General features: G+C 36.1%; 1 protein-coding gene across 7 annotated transcripts in view; it reads right to left on the bottom strand.

Annotated features, from left to right (window-relative positions):
- POU6F2 (POU class 6 homeobox 2) overlaps positions 1–23,186 on the bottom strand; it is a 353,312-nt gene that overhangs the window by 240,978 nt on the left and 89,148 nt on the right. For 6 of the 7 annotated variants that reach the window (XM_027655870.1, XM_027655869.1, XM_027655873.1 and 3 more), the window contains one exon: positions 15,271–15,442. In XM_027655870.1, coding sequence (XP_027511671.1) covers positions 15,271–15,436 — 166 coding nt within the window. In that variant the 5' untranslated portion in view covers positions 15,437–15,442. Of the gene's footprint in view, positions 1–15,270; positions 15,443–16,163; positions 16,322–23,186 lie in introns of those variants that run through there. The other variant, XM_027655871.1, reaches the window with a different exon arrangement.

Consider the following 23,186-nt stretch of genomic DNA (forward strand, 5'->3'; position numbering starts at 1 on the left):
TAAAGAAATTTGATTTGTCTGACCAATTCTAGCTACTTCTTCAGCCTTTACTTATTATAGACTGACTTTTTAAAGCTCTACACTGTGTCATTGTTTTTACTTAATTTTAATTGGCTTTATTTTAACATACTGTGAAACATTTAAGGGATGCTCTCTGAAGTCACTTCTGTATTGAATTACACACTTCAAACCCACTGGCTCTATCACATTGAACATATTCAACATGGACGGGCCACCACCAAAAAGGCACCTTTCCCATCTTCTAGAAATTATGACATGTCTTCCTACATACAAAAGAGTATAGTAGAAATGCAATATTACTATGTAATTCCACAATTTGCAAAGTACAAGTGAGAGAACAAAATCTGACACCTACTATTGAACCTGACCAGTATCAGCACATGGAGCTATTAAGCTTCGTCAGCAAAACTGAACAGTTCAGTACCTGTGTTTTTCAGGGCTTTATGGCTTGAATTATGGTGTCAGAGCCTGGTTTTTAGCAACCAAAGGATGCAATGAAAGAAGGATTTACAAAAATAGCTCCCATTTGTTTTTTAGCTTGCTACTGTGTGCTCTTGCCTCTGAGGGAAGGGTTTGAGAAAATCTTTTTGGGGGAGAAAGTGAAATATACTTAAGAAATATGGTAATGATTTTTTAAAATGCAAAAATTTTATTTCATAGCTCCAGGTTTCATTATTTATTTAGTAGCTCATTCAGTTATTCTTAAAATTCTTCTAGCCCTGAACAACAGCTCCACTTCAAAAGAAAATCCACAAAAGCATTCAGAAAACTGGGTAAGAGCAACATTTTGTGCATGTGCTTGTCAGGGACTGATATCTCGTGTTATCCAGTGTTTGTTTAACAGAATCTTATCAATGATTTAATGAGCTGTTTGTTGGGCAGGAATTTTCTAAGAAAAAATACCACAAAGACACAGTTTAAAAAGAAAAACAGTTGAATGGTAACACAAAAAGGTTGAATTGTATCTTCAGAAACACATTTATGCATGCTTATTCACTTTCACTTACCCATGAAAACAATGCACAGCCAACTCATGTAAGCACTAACCCTGAAGCATACAGAATTACTCAGTGTCATTGTGCAAGAGCTTAAATAGGCACTTGCTTTACATAAGTGCATGCTCCTCCCAGCCTCTTTGCATATTAGTGCAGGCTTTGGGGAAAAAGCTTTCATGTACATTGAAAATGCACAACTTAATGTCAGATTTTCTACTCCAGATTTTTCAGTTTGATTTTGTAATTAACAAGACTTCAGTTTGTAATACTTATGGTTTAGAAACACTAACACACACCAAGTGCAGTCCTCCTTCTCATAACTTTATATGTGAACTTCCTATCACAATGATGCACCAGGTAATTCTTGCCAGAACAGCTGAGATAGTGGTACAGAAAGCAGCTGGGTGCGCAGCACAGAGCAAATCAATGTAATTACTTTAGCAGAAGCTACTAGCTATCCCCGTTACTTATAAGAGGATAGGTAGAAAGATAAAACACATCCATAATGCCTTAAAAATAGTGGATCCTCTATCTTCATTTATGGGAATTCATTTTCATTTCCTGGATCCTACTGTGAATGTTTCCAATGGACTGCACAATAGCTACAGTTTAAATACTTTTTAAATGAGGAGTTTTTGTTCAATGTGGGGACGCTTGGTTTATTCCCTAGCACTGAGCATCTGCACTAGCTTCCCTGCATGTATCCCTACACCTTCCACAGTTTGGGAGCTGAGAGCAGATGGAAAACAATTTACCGACCCTTAACAGCACTTGTTATTAGTGTTTGTTTTATGCACATTCATGTTTGAGAAGAGGGTTACCGGGAGAGCATTCCCAGACATAGGGAAGGAAAGCTCGTAGAGCATCAAGGAAGAAACTGAGTAAGGAAGACAGCCAAGCAAGGTAGGAGAGATTCAAGCATAGCTGAATTTATATCAAGGGTCCTGTAACTTTCTAGTCACTCTTCTCTCCCTTCTCCACTTACTACAGCATTTCAGGATCTGATCTTTCATGAAAATAAACACCAGGGAACAATTTCGCTAAGTGATACACACAAAGTATCAACCAGTATCAACCAGTGTTGACATGAGCTCATATGTTTCCACTGAAAAGGCATGATAATGAAACAGGCCTGAGCCGGCCCACAGACCAGGTGAAAACTTCTCAAATAAATCATATCCTATTGGAAACCAAACTGTTCAGAATACAAACCTTTTAGAGTGACCTCTTGCTCTCTCTGGTGTGGTACTACGGATCTTGCACAACTACATTCATGCTGCCTTTTAGCCATATTTGCACTTCCATCTTAGCCACTCCTTAATGTTTTGAAAATTAGCATCCTGCAAGTATTCTCCTTGTCTCCCTACTCAGTCTCAGAGAATGCTGGTTTTCCAGTGGACAGTGTGGAGCAGAGCAGAAGTGGATGCACAGAGAATCCCACCGATGCAGAGACCGTCATAAGTTCTCCTCCAGAATTCAGGAGAAAGGATACAAATTTCTGAATATAGATATAATATATATTAATAAAGCAGGAAAGCATTTTCAGTGAGAGAAAAAAATGGTGTTTATTCTGGGCATAACAGTCAGGCAGTTTAAACATACGCAGCTGTTCAAATGCACCTTATAATTTCCCTAAAAACACTGCACACTACATAGATATATAATATACACAAAGGCATTTACATGTGAAGGAGAGCAAATTCCTTAGAGAAGTCACTCTGCAATGCAGCATAAATACCATACCACTGAGGTGGAAGTTGTTCGTGTTTCTTACCAGTAGGTCAGTCAGCAATTCCATCTGTCTTTTTGACAATTTGTTCACAGCTTCCCAATTCCCTTGTGGTTTCTTGTCCAGTGAAACCCCTTGGAATGCACCGTGATTGCAGGTTGCCTTTTTTTTCCCTGTGTTGTGCAAAGGCAAGCCAGAGAGTAGGGGTTTTTTTCCACAAGGCCAAATGCATGTTTCTTCATGGTTTCTTCCTATCACAGCTGATAAATTCCTGATTCAAAATTCATGGCAGCTCCAGCTGAGTCCCTCAGCAGTGGGTACTTTTTAAGAGGTGTTAAATAGCCTCACATCCCATTGGTTTCAATGGGAGATGGAGATGCCTGGCTCCTCCATGTTACGTGGCCCATGTATGGTTTGTAAACTGGAACCAGTTTCATGTACAAGATACACGACAGCACTATACAGTCTTTTTATTTTTGTTGGTTAAATCGAAGAATTCCAAAATAAGGAAAACAGTTTTACTCCATCTTATCTTTGCCCTGTTAGATCCTCCCATTCCTTGTTAACAAAAAGAAGTGTATAATGCCAAGACATGAGGTGGCAAGATCCAGGTGTTAAAATTACTCCCTTTATATTGATAGACTGAATTCAGCATCCTAATCTTTATCTAAATAAAACTTCCAAGAATGAAATGACCATTGAAATCCTTATGCATCTGAGGGCCCAAGGTTTTACCCCTGGAGCTCTTGAATATTCTGCTCTCAAAGAGGAAGGGGAGGGAAATGCATTTTAAGGTTATACTAATACAATGTCATTTAAAATAGCTCACTGTTCAAAATATTTGCTAAATAACAGAATGTGTGTTGTTTTAAGTAAAATTCCTTTTTGCTTTAAAAAATATTTTTAATACTTCAACACTGTATTACTAAATAAACTGACAAAACATCTCAGAACTAACACAAACATGCAATTTTAATGCCTTCTAATCACACAAATCAGCACAAGATTTTTGTACTTCTGCATGACCTTCTTCAAATTATCTTCCATTTTGGCTGAATCAGAATGAGCATGGGCTATTTGACAAAAAACACTAAGTGTGTGAAATGAGGGGCCCTCATCGTTTCTGCCAGACTCCTCTTGACAGAATGATGATAGAAGCATCACATCCCTGGGAGAGTAAATGCAAACTGACAGGAGATGAGCCTTTAGATGTTGAATATAATCTTGAATTGTGCTTGAAGTGTCTTATTATCTTGTCTTTTGATGTCTGAAGGGGTGGCTCATTGTTAGAAAAAGGAAAGCCCTTGCACATCTTTGCCATCTTTAAAAATTGTTTGGCCTTTAACAACTGCTTTTCCAACTAATGTCCATTTCTCCTGACAATAAATATGGCAGGTCGTCAGCAAGTGACAAACAATTTACTTTACATGCCAAGCTTTTATGGCTTTTGAGAGCTCATGTGGAAGCATATTTTAAAAAGCACTAGGAAATTAGCACCATTACAAATGTTAAGATGGCTGTGTATGTGTAGTTCACTGTGTGGTTATTCATTACTACTACATTTATGTTTTAAAGTCCTGTCTTTCCTGTATACAGACTGCTGTTAAAGTTCTTTATTTATCATTGACTAAAAATAGTCAATGAAAAATAAAGAGCAAGAAGCAATTTTCTTCTGCTCTAAAAAAAGCACTATTATATATACAGTACATAAGTAATGCATAGAATCATATTTATTAATCATAACAAATCAATATCAGTAGTAGTATGACACAGTTTACCTGTACTGCAGGCCCTCACAATCACATCACTGTTTTTTCCACCTTCAAGCAGCTCAACTTTTTTCTTTTTTTTTTCAAACTTAAAAGTTTAATGACGAATCAGATCAATATGATTCCTTAGCAACTAAATCACAGGCACACTAGTTTTTCCTGTCACAGCACCAGTTTTGCGAAAGAAGTCAAGTTCTTTTTTCAGGCCTCCGTCACTCTGAGAATCCATAAGAATTCTCAAATGGATCATAAACTGTTACAGGGTTCAGGTTATTGTATCATTATAAAAACGTATTGATATAGTGCAGATGACAAGACATGCAGCTCTTGCACTAGTCTATTACAACCATCTGAATACCGTAAGAAATATCAGATATAAACAAAATAAAACAGTCAGCAGTAAGCTGTCTTTTAGGGAACACATTTTTATTTTTTTAAAACTGCTTTAAGCTGCTTGAAATACAGCAGTTGTATGAACCCACAGAAAAGAGAATACAAAACCAGAAGAATGTGTTATTAAAAATAAATAACCAAAAACCTAATTAGAGGCTAGAGATTTTTTTTTTAAAATTGTTGCAAGAAAGGGCCTGATTTTGCTCCTTATGATAAACATTTCACACCTCTGTCTGAGTTTTCAGACAGAGCTGAAACAAAACTCTCCCTGCACCCCTCCGTCTCCTTTCTAGTAGAGCCCCAGACAGCCCCACTGCCACTACTGGGAGAATGCGCCCTATATGCAATACACCAAAAGCACACCAGCCTTTACAACAGTCAGGGGTCTGCCATCATATGTAAGCTTGAAATTTGTAAAGTGCTATTCAAAATACATCAGCATCATTTTACACAAGTGAGATAATGGCAGTGTGAAAAAGCCTTAACCCCCAAACTCAATCCCTTTGAGGTCTGTGGTCACAAGCCGGAGTCCCACAAATCCAAAGTTGCTCATTGACTAGCACATCTCATCTAAGTAAACCCTTGCATCATCTGGTCCCTCTTTTAGTCATTGCCTCATAAAAGCAAGGAGATGTGAGGGCTGGGGAGGGGAGAGTGAGCAGGACCAGCTGATTGAAAGATTTTTTTTCTTGTCAGCAAATGTTATGAGAAGGTTCACTGTGCCGTATCCACACAGTTAAAATGAGGAGTCTCCGAAAGCAATGCATCAAATCCCAGCAACAGAGCCACACAAGAGTTTCCTTCACATTCTTTGTAGCAGGAAAAAAAAAATCCCATTGACACCAACAACTTATGCAGATGCTTTTCTTGCCGGATATTATCACCAAATTTACTGTGCTTATGAGAGTAAAGTATATTCAATTAGTAGAAAAAAATATTTTAAAATTATTTTCATTTTCTGTTTTCTTTCAGCTGTAAATTCCATTTTTCCTTCAGAGAGATTTGTGACTTGTAGTCCCAAATATTTATGATTTCAGGCAAGGAAGCATAAGAAAGGAGGAGAAATATCAAGCCTATACATTTACAGTCACAATTAAGCTCATAAATATCTACTTAATTTCCTTCCCCTCCTTTCAATCACTGTTGATTTCTCTAGTTATGTTTTTATTTTAGTAATAACTACCATTTGTGTTCCTTAATTATTTTTTAAAATTATTTTAATCCATTCTACCTAAAACCTTCTCTGTCTTTATGGAACCTTTACTTATGTTTCAACGCAGGAGGTGGAGCCTTTGCAATACACATGCAAACCTGCATGGCATAACGGAAACCCACAGGAACCCCAGGACTGGTTCAATAATTCATCGTTTGTTAAATATAAAGGCAGCATAATTACAGAGTGGTTGCTCCTTCCTGTCAGTATGTTTGCTTGGCTGATCTTAGCTCCAGAACATGAGAAGCTGTAGAGCAGGGGCTATGTGTGAGCTGGAGGCCACGAACCGGCTTGCAAGTACTGATAGGATGAATGCCCTGTTGAAACCCATAGTCTTCCTGCATATGTGATGGACAGTCAGCTGAGACCTGTCAGAATCTGGCCTCATGTTTATTCAAAGCACGGAGCAAACATGACATCTCTACACTGTGTGAATAAATCCTAATTGTATGCAAAAGAAAATGCAAAAACTGCCCCATATAGTATTTGCTCAAGAGATTAGACTGAACTCAAATGATTTTCTTCCTTTTAAGTTAATACTGTGTTATCTCATGAAATAATTACACATACTTAATAGTACAATAGATTAAAGTATGCCTTAAAGTATATTAAATGAAAAACAATTCTGGCTTCTTTTTTAAACAGAGGTTTTAGATCATCCTCTTCAAGGAACAAACTTCCCCAAACACTAAGATTCAAGTAAAGCATGGAACCCTAAAGAAGACCTTGACAGAGTAAAATGCATTTAAAGTAGACCTGGACAACAATTGCCCATGCACAGCTGTATGTGTTTCCAGCTGTGTGCACACACCAAGGGACAGAAGAGAAAGGAACAGCTCCAAACCTGGCTGTAAGGAAGGAGAAGGGCAGGCAGAAAAGGCGGCGCTTTCATTTTTACTGACATACTTTACAAGCCTTGGTGTTTGTGGGGAGAATAACAGACTAGGTTGTGGGTTTAGTGCGCTCTGGGAGAAGACCTCCTTTATCTTCTGCTGGAAGGAAACTGAATGCTAGTAATTCTTTATTCAGCAACTTAAAACCAAGATTTTAAAATGTGAGAATAGGTCATAGGAGACTGAGCTAGAAAATGAAAATGACTTAATAGAATCTCCAACAGTCATCAAACCATACAACCACCATCTGAACGGAAAAGCACAAAGATGTTTTTAAAAGCTAGAATTATAAAAGCTAGTATTAGTGGAGTTCTATAAACTCCATGCTAGCTTTCAAAGGATTAATCTAATTATAGATTGCTGTAGCAAATGCTGTTCTTAATACAAAAAAGTCTTTATTTCTTATTTGTGTAACATTTGAATATTTGGTGTAACATGGAATTGGTTTAGGACTCTAAATTTTTTATTGCATTAAAATAATGTATTTCATATTTCAATCACCCTGGATGACAATTTATATATATTAAATATATATATTTCACTTTTGTAATCACTTTCAAGTAGTAGGATTACTCTGTATTGTGAAACGTAACATTCTCCTTAAGACAACTTCAAACTGTTCAGAAATTAAAATGATGGTTTACCTTTCTGAAAAAAAAAATACAGGACATCTGAGAAGAAAAACAAAATTCCCACTCTCCCAACAACTCTTCTTGTATGTTCTAAAATAAAAACAGAAATTCAAACAACTTTTAAGCATAGACAAGCAGCAGTTTAGTGTTAAAAAACATGTTTTAGAGTGACAGGATGTGCATTGTCCATTGATTTGGTAGATACAGATAGTCCTGAATTCTAGAGAACAAACCCAATATCAGTCTCTCTGGAAACAACAGGCTCTACTTAGCCAGACAGATGAAGTACTATTCTTCTCTAGATGACCTCTGCTTTTAAAATAAAAGGGCTTAGTCCTGCTTCTCAGAGCATCAAAGCAGTATCACAACATAAAGCAGGACATGTCACAATACAAATCTTCCTTTGTTTTATATTGATATTGATTGTTATTTTTATAAAGAAGAGAAAAAGAAAGGTGGAAAAAGAGAAAGGGAAGACTTTATGTTAAAAAATATCAAACCATTTACATGAAAAAATAATATTCCTGTTGAAACATGCGAAGTATGACACATTTCATTTTATTCTGGCTTTGTCCCTGTTTAGCATGAGTTTTCGCATTTCATCATTTGAATGTATCGTCTAACTCTGAGCTTGTCAGAATTTATTTTGTAACTAGCAAAATAATGTTATTTTGATAGTACTAATGGTAGTACAAGTGGTAGCATATAAAAAGTGAGAAAATAAATCACTAATGGAAGAAATATTAATATACTGAACATGCTATTACATCAAAGTGTAAAAAAATATAAAGCTGATCTTCCCATCCTTTGACCATCTTTAGCTAAAAACAGGGACCACAGGTGACGGATGCAACAGAAGAAACAGTTTCACATGGAAAAAGAATTAAATGAAAGAAGAACCTCTAAATGACAGAAGGAGCAAAACCTAGAAAGACAACAAGGAAAACCAAGTACTACAAGGATCTTAAAGAGAAAAACGATCCACAGGAGAATGGCAACTGTTACTATGAGCTTCCTACAGCTACCTCTGCCTTCGGATATTTTTAAAAAATTTATTAACCTGACAGCAGGAATTTTTATACAGATTGCCCCCTGACGGGGCCAGTTTGGTATGAGCACTTGCTACCTCTTTGTTTAGCATAAGGAAATCAAGAGAGGTGTTAAGTGGTGCCATATGCACATTTGGTCAAATGTAACTTTGGTCCCATCTGCCTCACCTGCAAATTTCCATGGAGAACTTGCCTAATCATTTGAAGTCCAATAGAAACATCCTTTTCTCCTTCCTTCTCTTTTCTATGCTTGCTTCCTTTTTAATGTGCAAGTGTCTGATCTATTATTAATCTCAAAACACAAACCGGCAAGGATCTCAATCAAAGAATGTAACAGTTCTTTCACAAATTACCTGTTTACTATCTAGTAGCCAGCAAGTCTCCTTTGAAACAGCCAGTCATTTATGTTGCTTTTAAACAAGTTTGTTGTTATTTTTATAACTTCAAAGACAGGGAGAAGAAAGATTTACTAATTAAAAATGAACCATTTGTCATTCAGTCGTACCCATTACATGCTGGGATTTAATTCTTTTTTCCCCTCATTCTCTAGTGTTATTCTGTGTACAAATACAGAAAATCAGACTTCAAGCCATTTAAGAAACATATAACATATACTTTGCTCAAAAACATTTAGCAAAGAAGTAATTTGAAATTCAGGAGAACAAACAGAATTGTTTTTAAAAAAAGAAACACAATTAGCTTTCTCTCTACTTGAAATATCTTTTGTTGTTTGATTGATTTCTTTTAAAATAGGCTGTCTTTTTCACAATTCAGGGACAGCAACAAGAGACCTCTTTATTTCCATACAGGCGAGGGAAGTGGGACTGCAACATTTGTCCTTCATCAGCCCAATATTGCTTTCATCAGACGTTAAGGGACTAAGTCTCTGGTCTTCTCAGAGCCAAAATGTACGTGCTAGCATCACCACAGCCTGAGATACCTGCAATACCTAAGCACAGCAGGAACGCTGAGCTGAGGATGGATTTTCTGTCTCACTGTTGCATCCTGCTTTGCATTTAAGTAGCCATAATATTTTTTTAGGCTTTAATTGGCGTTTACTCCTCATTCACAAGTACATGTCCCACTGACAGAGTAAGAACTCTCCTAAGAAACCAGACAATAACATTATTCAGAGTAGTTATTCAAATCCCTAACTATTTGCAAATACATATTTAAAAATGTTCATGTCAAATATATCCTTCAGAAATAACAATCAATCACGTAGCCAGACCTCCAGGTTCTTTGAGAACTTATTCATTATTTGAACAAGACACTATTACATTTTAGAAAATGGGTTTAAAATCCTGTATGATGATCCAGTTCTGTAAACATGCCACCCATTCATATTTCTCATTGACACAGTCTTTGTAATGAAATAGTGTTCCTAATCCACAGATTACTTGCTTTAATAAAATATCACACATTCAAGTACTAGCAGAATCAGTCCTATGACATGAATAACCTATACTGTCTCACAACAAAGCAACTGCAATGTGAAAATTACTGAATAAAATTACGTGAAGAGACAAGAATCTTTATATGCAGATTGAACATATTTCAAAACTTTGCTGCATCTAAAAGAAGGCTCTGATTTTAATACAGAGACCACTTGGGCCATGAACTTCACTGTCAGTACAGTGAGCTTTAAAATGCATGAAGAGCAACAAACACACATTGCTTTCTTCTACTGAAATCATCAAACTTTATCAAAGTGTTCCTGATGTTACAGGTCTTTAAAATTTGAGGATATAACCAAACCACTGAGAATCACCCTTAAATACACTGATGAAAGAAAAGCTCATAGTCCGGATGCCCCCAAAGGCTAGATACACTGTTAAGGATGATAATGTGAGCTTCCTCACAGCAACCTGGCAATGACCTCTGCTTTGACCTGTAGAGAGCAATGTCTCAAGAGGTAAAAGACAATTTAGTCCTTTATTCTTCATAACCGAAATTATTCCAGTGCCATAAATTCTAATCAAGGCAACTCCAATTTAAAAACAAACAAACAACAACAAAAAAAGAAAATTATAACATATGTTTCTTTACAGAGTAATACAAGGGATTCACTAACAAAACATAATCAGCTAGAAACAACTTCTACCCTGTTTCTCTGCAGTATGTATGGTTATACATAAAGATGCACACAGTTCTGAAACATGGGTAACAAAATGGGAAAGGAAAATAAAAATCCTAAAGCCAACACAGGGGTTTGAAAACAAAACCTTGTTTATGTAAATGTGTGCAGATTCATTTAACTCCCATAACCTCACTCCATATTTCAAGCATACACAGCATTATGAAAAGATCAAAAGCCTGCTAATGAACCAAAGAAAACCAGAGTCTTCAGACCCAGCCAAGGAATCCTAAGATTTAATTTCACTGGAACAAAACCTTGCCAGCAAAGTGAAAAAAAAAAAAAAAAGGTTAGCAGTCAATTTTTTTTGCTGTCCAGCAATAATTAAATAGGAAACACTTGTGCTCCACAATAATAGGCTTGGTATTGCCCTCACTATATACTTACAGCTTTATTTATTTTGATAAGTTCGATGCATAGAACTACAGCCTCAATCTCAAAGAGTAATTTTTTATAATACAGTAAAATTACCTTAGTATCGGTGCAAGTGCACTCCCAGCATTTTTTAACCATCTATGGTTGTATAACTAATTATGCCACAAATTGCCATCAATAAAGGATTAATTAAGGACTGGATCTAACTCCAGAAAAGTCATACTGAGTCCACAGGGGCTTTTGATGCTTGGACTAGCCACTTCATTCTTGGGATTTTTACTGTACAGAGAATTTTATATACGACACGCCCCTGGTGTCTATACCAACTTTTCAATCTCAACAGTTTATTACACAGATAAACATGAAAGGAGTTCTTCTTATTCTAAGGGTTTTTCAGAGAATACTTCATAACTTATACTAAACCTGTTTGAAAATATAGTATAAAATGGCAACTAGGATTCATTAATTTAGGATCAAATCCCAGGGTTCTTAATCAAGAGGAAATACTACTTAACATTAACAAAAGCTTTCTGTAGTTAGCACCATGGCATTTGACCTGGGTTACTACTTTGAAGCATAGTGCAGAGTAAGACAAGTTGATTCGAAAATGACACCACCTGGAATGTCAAGAGCCAGACTCAGTTTTTCTGTTTCTTAATTACATCCTATGGTTAAAATAGGAGATATTACTTCACAAATATTTTAAAGATTAAATAATACACTACAAGATCTCCTGCAAAGCAACTTTGCTTCATACTGTACAGCAAAACTGCAATTCCTGTAACCAAAGCACTGTAGCTATGCTAAATACACATTTCAAAACTCTACTTCTGAGTTAGTATGTTTCAGGATAAAGTCCTTTACCAATATTTTGCACTTCAGAAAGTATTACTGACCATTTTTTCTACTATTTTCTTGTTTCATATGACTTCAGTATCAAAAGTCTTTTGCATGCAGATATGCAGATTCCAAAAAGTCCACTGGTATAAAAGCAGAACTGGAGGATTACAGACTTTCAGACTATAGGACAGAATTCTCTTTCAAAAAGAAACAAATTAAAAAAAAAAAACACACACACACAAAAAACCCCCACAAAAACAAACAAAACAAAGAAACAAACCAAATCACCACCGCCAGGAGAAAGAAAGCCGGCAAACAACAAGCAAGAACAGCCCCTTTAATCACAGCTGCTCCTGTCATTACTCACAGGTAACAACTGCACCACAGTGACAAAGTGCATCTTCCCAAACACCTGTACACCAGTTTCAGGTGGGAGCTATTTCAGATCATCAGAAACTACTTATGCTGGTATTTCTCATTTGCTTTGTCACCAATAGCAAAGCATCCAGAAGAGAAACAAAAGTGTACCGCATCTTTTCAAAAATAAGTACAACTAATCGTACTCCTGCCCTTTCCTCACTGGCATCAGGTACCAAAGAAGTGCCATTTTTACAATGAATTGCACTATTTGCTACCAAAATAAAAAATAAATACCCACTGTTTCTATGGCATGCAGTGAAATACCAAAACAAGGAAGTTCGAGAATAAGGAGGTGGATTTTAGGAAAAAGTACAGGTAAGCAATGCAGGTGTTTGCAGAAATAAACTCATCCATCAAAAAAAGCTAAGCAGAATGCGTTCAGTAAAAGAGAATAAAGCTCTTCACATCTCATCATTCAACTCTGTTCATCTATGTGAAAACAAGGCTTGTGAAATATTGCTAACATCAAGGAGACACTCAAATGTTGGTCATTCATTCCTACTAAATCAGTACACTATTTTCACAAATTTTTCAAAAAACATGAAAGCATCAATGTAGAAAAACTTTGTTCTCTATGGACCTGTCTCATCTACTTGACTTTCTAAAATGCTCCTCCCTCTCCTGCTTAACAGATTGGTCTATATTTGAGTATCAGAACTTTAAACAAAATGACACATTTATTTTTAGTGTTTACTGCAAATCTGTCTCAAGAGATGCACCCGTGACATAATGGCTAATCATCTTTACTTTACATTTGCTCAGTTTGATGCTCAAATTTATCAAAATAGGCCGTGTTCTTTACTTTTATGTTCTCAAAGTTACTAAAATTAATTGACAAGAGTTGCTGCTAATAGATCTGTAGTATCTGTCATAATTGTAACAAAACCTCAATAAATGGTTCATGAGTTCATGCTGAGGCAGTTGAACTATTTCTCCTACTTTTCTTACTTGGGAACATCTTTTTAGCAGAAGTATCAGGCTAGTAAACATTTCACCAATACAAACAGCATAACATATTAATTTGTAGCTTTTTCAATAATGCTTTTAGGGACATAAATTATATTTTCAGTCCAGAAAGAGACAAGATATGGTTGCATATCATTTCTATATCACACACAGCAACTCTAATGAAAGTATCTGTATATATTTCACTACCACTGTAGAACAGCCAAATGACAATGGCTAAAAAAATATCCTGCCCTTTATTAGAAAACTTGCCTGATCTAAAAACAGCAAACAGACATTTTCACTCTTCCCAAATTAAAAGCCCATTTTTTGCTTTGTATATGCCTTGCTATATTTAATAGATGTATCCTAAACATTTGAGCAAATAAAATATAAACAGAGCTGAAGATATTTATACTATTCTAGACAACTAATAGCCCTCTGAATTTTACACATTACATTTCTTTCCTGGATGAAATAGGCTAAAACAATTATTATATGTTTTTTGAACATTCAAACTGCTAATGGAAATTATGCATTCCATGGAAACAATGATTACTAAGAGGGTGCTTAAAATGGATGTGATATTCAGTAATGGTCATCACTGCAATTGAGAAATTAAATTTTAGGATTTTTAATCATTATGATTTTCCCATATCTGTACTGAAGCTATTTAGTCAAACATTTTGTGCTGTATCTATAAGTAATGGGTAAAGAACATTTTAATATAAAATTGCAGGTATTCCTTTGTTTTAGAAAAAATGTTGCAGCTGTTACTGTAGCTGGAATACTGAAATCTGAACACTCTTACAGATTTCCTTACAGACTATGAAATCAAAACTTGAACCTTAGAAAATGGGCTCTCACTCTCACTCCCTTAAAGCTGCATTCCCTTTAAACAAGATCGTTTTGCCTTCAACTTCCACCTATAGAATAATGAAAAATAAGGAAAAGCTCCATTTCTATTAAGGTTTGTCTCAGGTCACAAATGGAAATAATTAAAAGGACTCTTTCAGGAGTGCAGTCCCTCTAAACCCAAAATGTCACAATGTACCATACAGTGCTGCTCCAGCTCAGGCATCTATCAACATCTATCACTCAAGCAAGCACCTCAACAGCTCTGCTCCCTTTTCTGATTAGAGATCAGAGTTGCTTGAGTTGGCTTACAGGGTGTCATCTGTTTGAATGACAGATGTCTGTGTTGGAGTGCCACTCTTGCTGCTTTGTTTTGATTGTGAAAGGTTACATTTATCTGGCACAATTCAGAATATTAAAAAATAAATAAAAATTGAAAAGGTAATTTCTCGTTCCACAGGGTTGAGAAGAAATATTTAATTTCTAATTTAAATTCCAAAAACCTTAGCTCTACATGCAATACCATTGCTAGTCTTTGTTTATTCAGTACAAAGTGTTTTCTATGAGAATGTTTAGTTTCTCTTCAGTCAGTTTTATTTTTACCATTTAAAATTATAACTTTTCAGTTTAATCCAGCCTCAAAAGAGCTGGTAGCATGTGAGACACACCAGCACCTGATGCAAAAAATGTTAATTAAGTACTTGAAGAAAATGATCCCCGTCTCTTATTTTACATTAGAGTCCATGGATCTGAAAAAAAAGACAAAACATCTGCAACTTGCATAAAATATGTTCGTTGTTAACAAAAGTTTTCAGGACTGATGCTGTCATTCTGGTGACCAGTTGCAACGGGAGCAGAGGGCTATATGCTTGCATGCTCCAAGCTACTCCTTCCTACTTACAAGAAAATTGAGCGAACAGAAAAAAAAAAAAAAAAAGAACAGGGGGAGATTGCTCTTCCGGACAACATGGTAGCAGTGAAATGAAATACCTAGACAGACTTACCGAAGAGCTTGCTGGGAGTGTCCTCGCTGTCATTTGATTCCACAGGCGCAAGCAAGGGCTCATTCAGCTCGTTGTCTGAAGTAGCTGCCTTGTCCTCACCTCTCAACTCTGCATTCATTTCACTCCGCAGTGACAGCAAGGGCTTACTGACTTGTCCAGCTATCATTGGATCCTAGGATGGGGGAAAAAAAGAGTGAGAGGGAAAAAAAAGTGGCAGCTTTGGTGTACGTGTACTGTCTCTTCCACTCCCTCTCTTACACACACACACACACATACACTCTCACTCTCACTCTCACTCTCTCTCTCTCTCTCTCTCTCTCTCTCTCTCTCTCTCTCTCTCTCTTATCTCTGGCTGCTCCTGCTGTTATTGCTGGCTGCAGTCAAGTGAAGAGCTATTACAGATCCAATGAGTTTTCCATTACTCCCCACCCTATTAAAGCTCAACTAGCATGTGAGAGATTCAGGATGCTTTGGAGAAAAACTTCTAAGAAAGCAACATAACCAACACAGCTTTAATTGTGGGTTGTGCTTTTTGTGTGTGTATGTCACCCTGTCCTTACCACAGTAAGAAAAGAAATTCCTATATGCTCCAATGCTATGGAAGAGGAGCACCCTGTGAGGGCTCCATAGTGATTTAAAAAAGCATCCTCAGCTGTACAACATCAACAAAATCAAATACACAGTTTTTAGTATTCCACCATATCTACGAAAATACACAGCATAAAATAGTCATTTCATTACATACATTCAACAGAGTGATAGATTTCTAACTATTCCTGTCTCTGGGATACTATGGTCCAAAAGTCCATAAACACACAAACACACATTTTTCTTTTGAAAATAAAAACCACACAAAACATTTTCTAAAAGATAAAATTAGGGAAGATACTTACACATACATTTAGCAATTATTCTTGTGTTTGCGACATCATATCCCCCATAAAACATTACACATACATATATACATTTAAATTTTTTCTTGATGATTTGAATTTGTTTTATCTTCCGCTCGTTGAGGACGTTTGGGGGTCAGACATTATTTCCAAGCACACTCAATTATTCCGTTTGTAAACTAATAAGCATAATATCATGACAGCATGGAAAGCAGAGTAAAAAAAAACTGAAAAAAAGAAAAAGAACAAGTGACCTTGTTGCTCTCTCTAGCAGCTATTTATTGCAAAGTTCATGCCTAAATGGTTCTTATGCAGAGAACAGGTGACCAGCGAGCAAATAGGTTGGCTAGCATGTTCCCTCTGTCCTGTCCTCACATTGGTCGATGTTTGCCTATGGGTTTTTTAATGTATTCATGTCTGAAAAGTGAATTTGATATGACACATGATAATCTATGAAAATGTTAATCAATACAAATAGTTTAAGCTGTCATCAAATGCACTTCTTTAGTCAATACTCATATTGCCGAAAACAATGTCACTGTCACCAGGACTTAATTTGCACAGCACTTAAATATTGGACTCTGTGCATCAATGCACTCCTCTTCAAATACTGTAGGTAAACACATTTTCTCCCTATTTAAGGCTGAAGCACTCAGCACACATTTAGTTGAGCCGAATCCTCCCCTTTGAATACCTTGATAGGTCCACTGGAGGGCAAAATTAATACTTAATTGAATCTCACAGTCATCAAAATAATCAATACTTTTTTATTATTTATTCTTTACAGTCTGTTGACTGTTTCAAACCTCTGAGGGAATGGTGGAAAGGATTCATGGCTTTGAAACACTGTCATTTAACAAGGTAATTTTCAGTGGGGCATTAGGGGTTGTGAAACATATAATAAAACAAAAATGGTGGCTTATAATGGGAAGAAAGAAAAGAATTATATTTCTGCCATCTAACAAAACAGGATAAATAAAAAAAGCAAGTGCAAGCAGGAGAGGGAGAAAGGAGGGGGAGAGGGAGAGAAAGACTGGCTTTTGAAGGGTTTTATCATATCAAGAGCAGAGCTGAGCTTTCATAATGCTGACATTTCTCATTCTGACAATCCTAAACAAGTGGAAAGGATGAGATCGCAGATATCATCTTTCATCACATTCCCCAGCTTAAGAACCAACATGACAGCTTCTCTCCCCTTTACACTGTTAATTACTAAATAAAATACTGCTCTCTGTCAGCATTAGATTATTGCAGATAGCAACCACAAACACTACACCGTTGTTTTGTTTTGCCTTTTTTTAAAAACCAGTGATACCTACCTTGAACTCTTCAGAAAATAAATTAGGCTTGTGTCTACATATTGTAAATATATGAAACATAATCAATTTAATCAATGTGGTCAATCCATGTTATTGTCAGGCTAAATTGCTGGTGATTTATTAACATTTCATTTACTGTATTTATTAGGCAGCAACAATCTGAACATTTCTTAGATATTTCTGGAGAGGAAACAGAAATCAACAGATTTCTTCTGCAGACACTGTAAAAAAAACTCTGACTTGTTTTCCCTCATACTCATACTGCACTGTGGACAGTCATTTACTGAGGCAGAAACATATGTGTGTTTACTTTCATATACTAAATAATGTATTTTAGCAGATTTTGCAGTTAAAGGTCATTGTGAACACAAACAGCACTGTTTCAAAGTCTGTGCTGCTGCTCTCAGTTTCAGCTATTCAAAACTAACATCAAGATTTGATACTAACCTCCATAACAATTGTGAATCCAGAAAAAATTTGACCCTTTTCATCAAAGTAGTTTGAGGAGGGAACTAATCCTGTCTGCACAGCTATACTCCTAATCTGAGGACTAACAGCAATTTAATAGTGGATGCTCACATCAGTAAGATTCTAGATTAAGTCTAAGTTGCCAAATTCTGAAGTTGAATGTACAAAAAAATGGAAGGAATAAAAATGTAGGAAATGTGACAGCACTGGGAGAAACTTCAACCCTTAGATATACAGCAACTTCAGTGGGGCTAAGATTTTACTTGTTATATATATATCAATAATTTGGCCTCATCTGGACTACTTTGTTCATTTCTGCCTAGCCCATCTCAGAAAGATACATCAGAAAAAGGTGCAGTAAGATTGATAAACTGGTGGAAAAGATTGTGAGTGTTTACAGAAAAGTGTGACTAAGAACGATCATGGTCAAAGGATAAAAGATGGCAGGGAGAAAATGTAGATCAGGAACTATTTACCCTACCTCATCTGAGGAGAAAAAGTGTCTCCACTGAAATGAGAAAAAGTCATAAATCTTATAAAAATAAATGATACTTTTCCAAACAGTAAGTGGTGGCAAACCTGTGGAACTTGCTGCTGCAAGGTATCACTGAGACCCACACCACAGTAAACATCAACATAGTCAGTCTTATGGCTGGGCTGACTCTTAGCGGTGAATTTAAAAGAGCTTTGCAAACACAGAGGCAAGGACTATAAAAACTGAAATAACACAAACTGCTGCCGCCTCCCTCAGACAGTACCAGAACCTGTAGTTAACCCCCAGGGTAGCTCTCTCTGTCAGGTGGTAAATGAACAACAACTTTCTCTATAAGCAGACAGATTAGATACTGCCCAAATTTTTATTCTACATGAAGACTAAATAAATCGCTTAAATGATGGGTTAAGGGAAGGTTTGTTTCCTTGAAAAACTTACTTTAAAATGGACATTTTTAAACTTCAGGTTATCTCCAGACCTTCAATTGCTTTCTGTGCCTGTTCTGCAGTGAATTATGCATGATTAAAAACTATTGCTTTTATAAAACATATAATAAATTGTAATTCCAGTGTACAGCAAGTGGCCTAGTCTGCAAATTCCCTTGGTGAACGGAGGGATTGTTCCTATATTTCCCAATGGCCTCCCCAGAAAAAAATCCTAGAGTAATTACTATGACTGCTGCAAGCCCAGCAGTCTTCTCCTCCTCTTCTGCCCTCCTACAAGTCCATTCCAGAGAGGACCCACAACATTGGAGTGGATACTTTGAGGCAAGGAATTGCGTACACATCTTTTGTGGCTAATACTGTCAGGATCTGTTCTCCTGCACTAGATGTCTGTGGGCTTGATGCTCAGCATTTGCTTTTTGGAAGGTGCAAAGATTGCACTTTGCACTGTAACACAGGTCCTTCCACCGACTGACAGCCACACAAAAGTTTAAGCTTTTCATATGCAAAGTGGAAAAGTCTAAGAATGCATAAAACCAGCAAGATGAACTTTGTAAAAAGGGTTAATACGCTTTAAGTAAGAGGCATGGGAACATAACAGGGATATAATGCTTAAGAATTTCAAAGTTCTAGTTATGAGAGAACTAAGGAATTGCAATCCCCTTATTCAAATATACCTGTGTATATACCAGACACGTACTGACAAATTTTGCACACATCTCTTGCAGATACTCATATAAGTTGTCATCTATTTCTTGTCCAACTAGCACTGGTATTTCCAGACTTGCCTGTTTTCTATGAGATTTCCCTGACAGCTTTGTGCTGCAAGTGGTCCTCCCTGCTGTGTATCTCCCTTAAGGGTGGCTTATACCTTCTGTAATTCAGTTGCAGTATCTGCTACACTACTGCTCAGCTCTACCACTACCTTGGGACTTAAACTGCCTGTTGGGTTTAATTTAATAGTAAAAATCATGTAGATTTGCAAATGCAAATTACAGTTCTTTTAAAAGAAATTACACCCTCTTTTAAAAGCCAAAACTTTTACTTTTTTCTTATCTGCAGGGCTGTAGGAAGTACAGGAGAACATTTACCACCATGTTAAAAGCTTTGCCTTTGCACTTTAAGGGTAAAGGTGCAGTTTCTAAACAAAACTATTTAGTAATCAAAGAGCTTTTAAAGGAAACTGTATGGGTTTTGTGTCAAACATGCCCTAGGCAGAAGCCTAAAAATAAGAGAACAAATTACTTTTTTCCTTAATGCAGGATTTGGGTGATAATAGAGCTTTATAATATACTGATTTAGCCACTGGTCTAAATTTTGTACTTACTGCACCATAAACATTGTTGCTCTGAATGTAATTACTTTTTAAATTTTAGTTCAGAGAAAAAGTAAAATCCTCTGGTTTGCTTTTTATTTTGCCCTTAGTTTGAAGTTACTTTACATGGACTTTTTTTTTTCCTAGCTTAGAAGTACTTGAAATGAATTTTCTGATTTTCTTCAAAATATGAAATAAACCCTGTTTCTTCCCTTCCTCCCATGTCCCTCCCTCCCTCCCACACCCCAATCCCAATCTTGTGCAGACTTCTGTTTGGGACATACACAATGAATTTTTTTGAGACCAAACACAAAAATTCTAATAAACATAAAATTTACAGTGTTCTAATGGCATTATTCTAACAACTACAGTAAAAAATTATTCAAATTGTAGCTTTATGATTTTTTTAATCAAGATAGAGCACAATCATAAACTTATATAAAGTCATTCTCATATGTAACAGCTATATTTTTGAGTGAGGAATGCATTAAAAACACTCTACTGGGAAAGGATTGGATTTTTTTTTTTTTTTTCAAATGCCAGCACAATTTAGGATTACATTCCCTCTTGGTCCTCTTTTGAAATAGTCCTTCTTCCTTCATTTTATTGCTTCTAGAAGTATTAATTTTTTTTTTCCGTAAGTATTTCTCACAATCTTCTTTGATTCTTTCTTCTTTAAACATTGTTTTATCTGTTGTCACTAATGTGATGATATTTCCGTTTTAATCTATCCACAGTCTACTGCAAACTACTTTAAATCAACCTTTCATCCCTTGCTAGCCTCTGACCATTGCTACCTGCTGGCTGTCCCTTGCTTAGAAAAGTTTCAGAGAAAAATCTGATCATTTTCTTCACAGCCACATCTTTAGATGGATGTTTATAAGCAAAACAAACAAAACTGTTGATACATGATCACTAAACTCCCTTCACTACTTTGATCTTGAACTTCTATTTACTGCATTACGTATTTGCTTCTCTTACTCATATTAATCGTATTTAACTTACTATAATCTTCTGTATTGCCTCTCCATCCTAGAGCAAAAAGCTGATATATCCCCAGCTCATCGCACTCAATATGAATATTATCACCCAAAAAGTCTCCACTTTTTTTCAGCTAGAATAGTGTTTATTCTCCTCATTAAAATCTCTGTAGCAGAAAAAGAAAGTTCTTTTCTTCTCCCTTTTCTCAATAATAGTGTGATTTTGGGCATTTTATTTTTCCAGTGATACTCATCTTTACATATATTGTCCAAGTTGCAGTTATCAAGGAACAATTTCTAGTTAAAAATAACATAGCTCCTTAACTAACCAGTGCTTAATTATACTCATTTTATTAATAGTACTGAACTATAATTAACAATTTAATTTGGAAAGTTTGAGAAAATATCACTGTTCAGGGTGTTTTCTTTCACTCAAGTATTCTTCTCAGGTTAAGCAGCAATGTTAGGATGGTCTCCTTCATTTATTTACTTATTTTTAAGTTCTCTGGAAATTGAAATGGTTAGTGGTAGAATAACACAGATTCTGACAGGAAAAAGAGTTTTCTGAAACTCATGGAGTTTTTAATTGTTGCTTCAGAAATCTTAAAATTGAATTAATTTTATTTCTTTGTTAAACTAAATTTTAATTGTCAATGTCCCTTGAAATGCTACCTCTTGAGATTGAGGTACTACAATGTGTTTTCAAATCATACAAAAAAATCCCTCATTGAACCTATTTTTCACCCTATTTAACTCTTTTCCCTAATGAAATTGTTGCACTTATTTCTTACACCTGTTAAGAGCAAGCTGAAAGGTTCGCAGGAGAAGTTCTAGTCAATTTGCTAGTCAATCTAGCTAGAGGCTGCAGGATGGGAATAGACACACAGCAGCTCCATGCTAGTAAATAGCTAGGTCACCATTTATTTTATAATCAGTATGGGTTTGTTGCTCTAAAGGTACCCCAGCAGTCATGCTGCAATCTTCAAACAAGAAAGAAAGGTAAAGGATGCTGGCTTCCCCATAGAAAAAGTGAGGAATAGTAATTCATTGTAGAGGACTGCTCCATCTCTGATTCAGAAAAGCCATTTCTGGATCTTGCTGGGAAAGAAATGCTTGCATGTATGAATCCATCTATGTGTTTTTCCTGACCCGTGTGACACTAATGTCAGAGTACATACAGCATAGAAGCTTTACTCTAAATGTTGCTTTCAACTCCTAGAGTTGACTTTAATGCTCCTGATACAGTTATTAATCTGATTTAAGAATCATGTTGCTCTTCTTGTTACAAATAATTTCATCATCGGAGTTTTGTATGACATACAGGATGAAGCTATTCAAAACTTTGTTAATTAGATAAAAAGAATTTTCATTTTGGCCTTGGCCAATTATAGTAATTCCCCATTTAAATTACATACTGCCTTACTGTAAAGGAGCTTTTTTATCTGTGGACATGTAGCAGAAGCTTGTATGGATACACAGGTCAAGAGCCAGAGAAGCTACTATTCTGGAAGCTACCACACTCCTCCTATTTCTACCTAGTAGAAATAACAAGTCTAGAGAGTGGTGAGAGAAAGCAGCTTTCTCCTAGTTAAAGATTCTTGGAGTCACACAAAACCTGACCCATTTTTGAGAAAGCAGAAGATCAGGTCTTACAGATCAGGATAGGACAAAGGCAGAACAGGCATTTTTGACTGGGACCAACATAGTTGAATAAGCCTTCAATAGACCTTCCCACTTATTTCATAGAATCATTTAGATTGAAAAAGACCTTTAAGATCATCAAATCAAAGAGATTTCCTACTTTTCTGCTATCTGATTTCCTGAAAGAAAGAAGTGATGTAGGAGAACAATTAAATCTGAAATTAGATGATGGTTCCTATCAGGAGTAAGACTTTGACACATTTTCTTCATAGAGTAACAGACGATTCCCAATGCTCTGTCAGTTTTATTCTGCAAGAAGCCATGTCAAACATAAGAAAATATCCAGAAAATTTTAAATCTGTAA

Source organism: Corapipo altera, unplaced genomic scaffold, assembly GCF_003945725.1.
Source record: "Corapipo altera isolate COAL_440 unplaced genomic scaffold, ASM394572v1 59, whole genome shotgun sequence".
Classification (NCBI taxonomy): Eukaryota; Metazoa; Chordata; class Aves; order Passeriformes; family Pipridae; genus Corapipo; species Corapipo altera.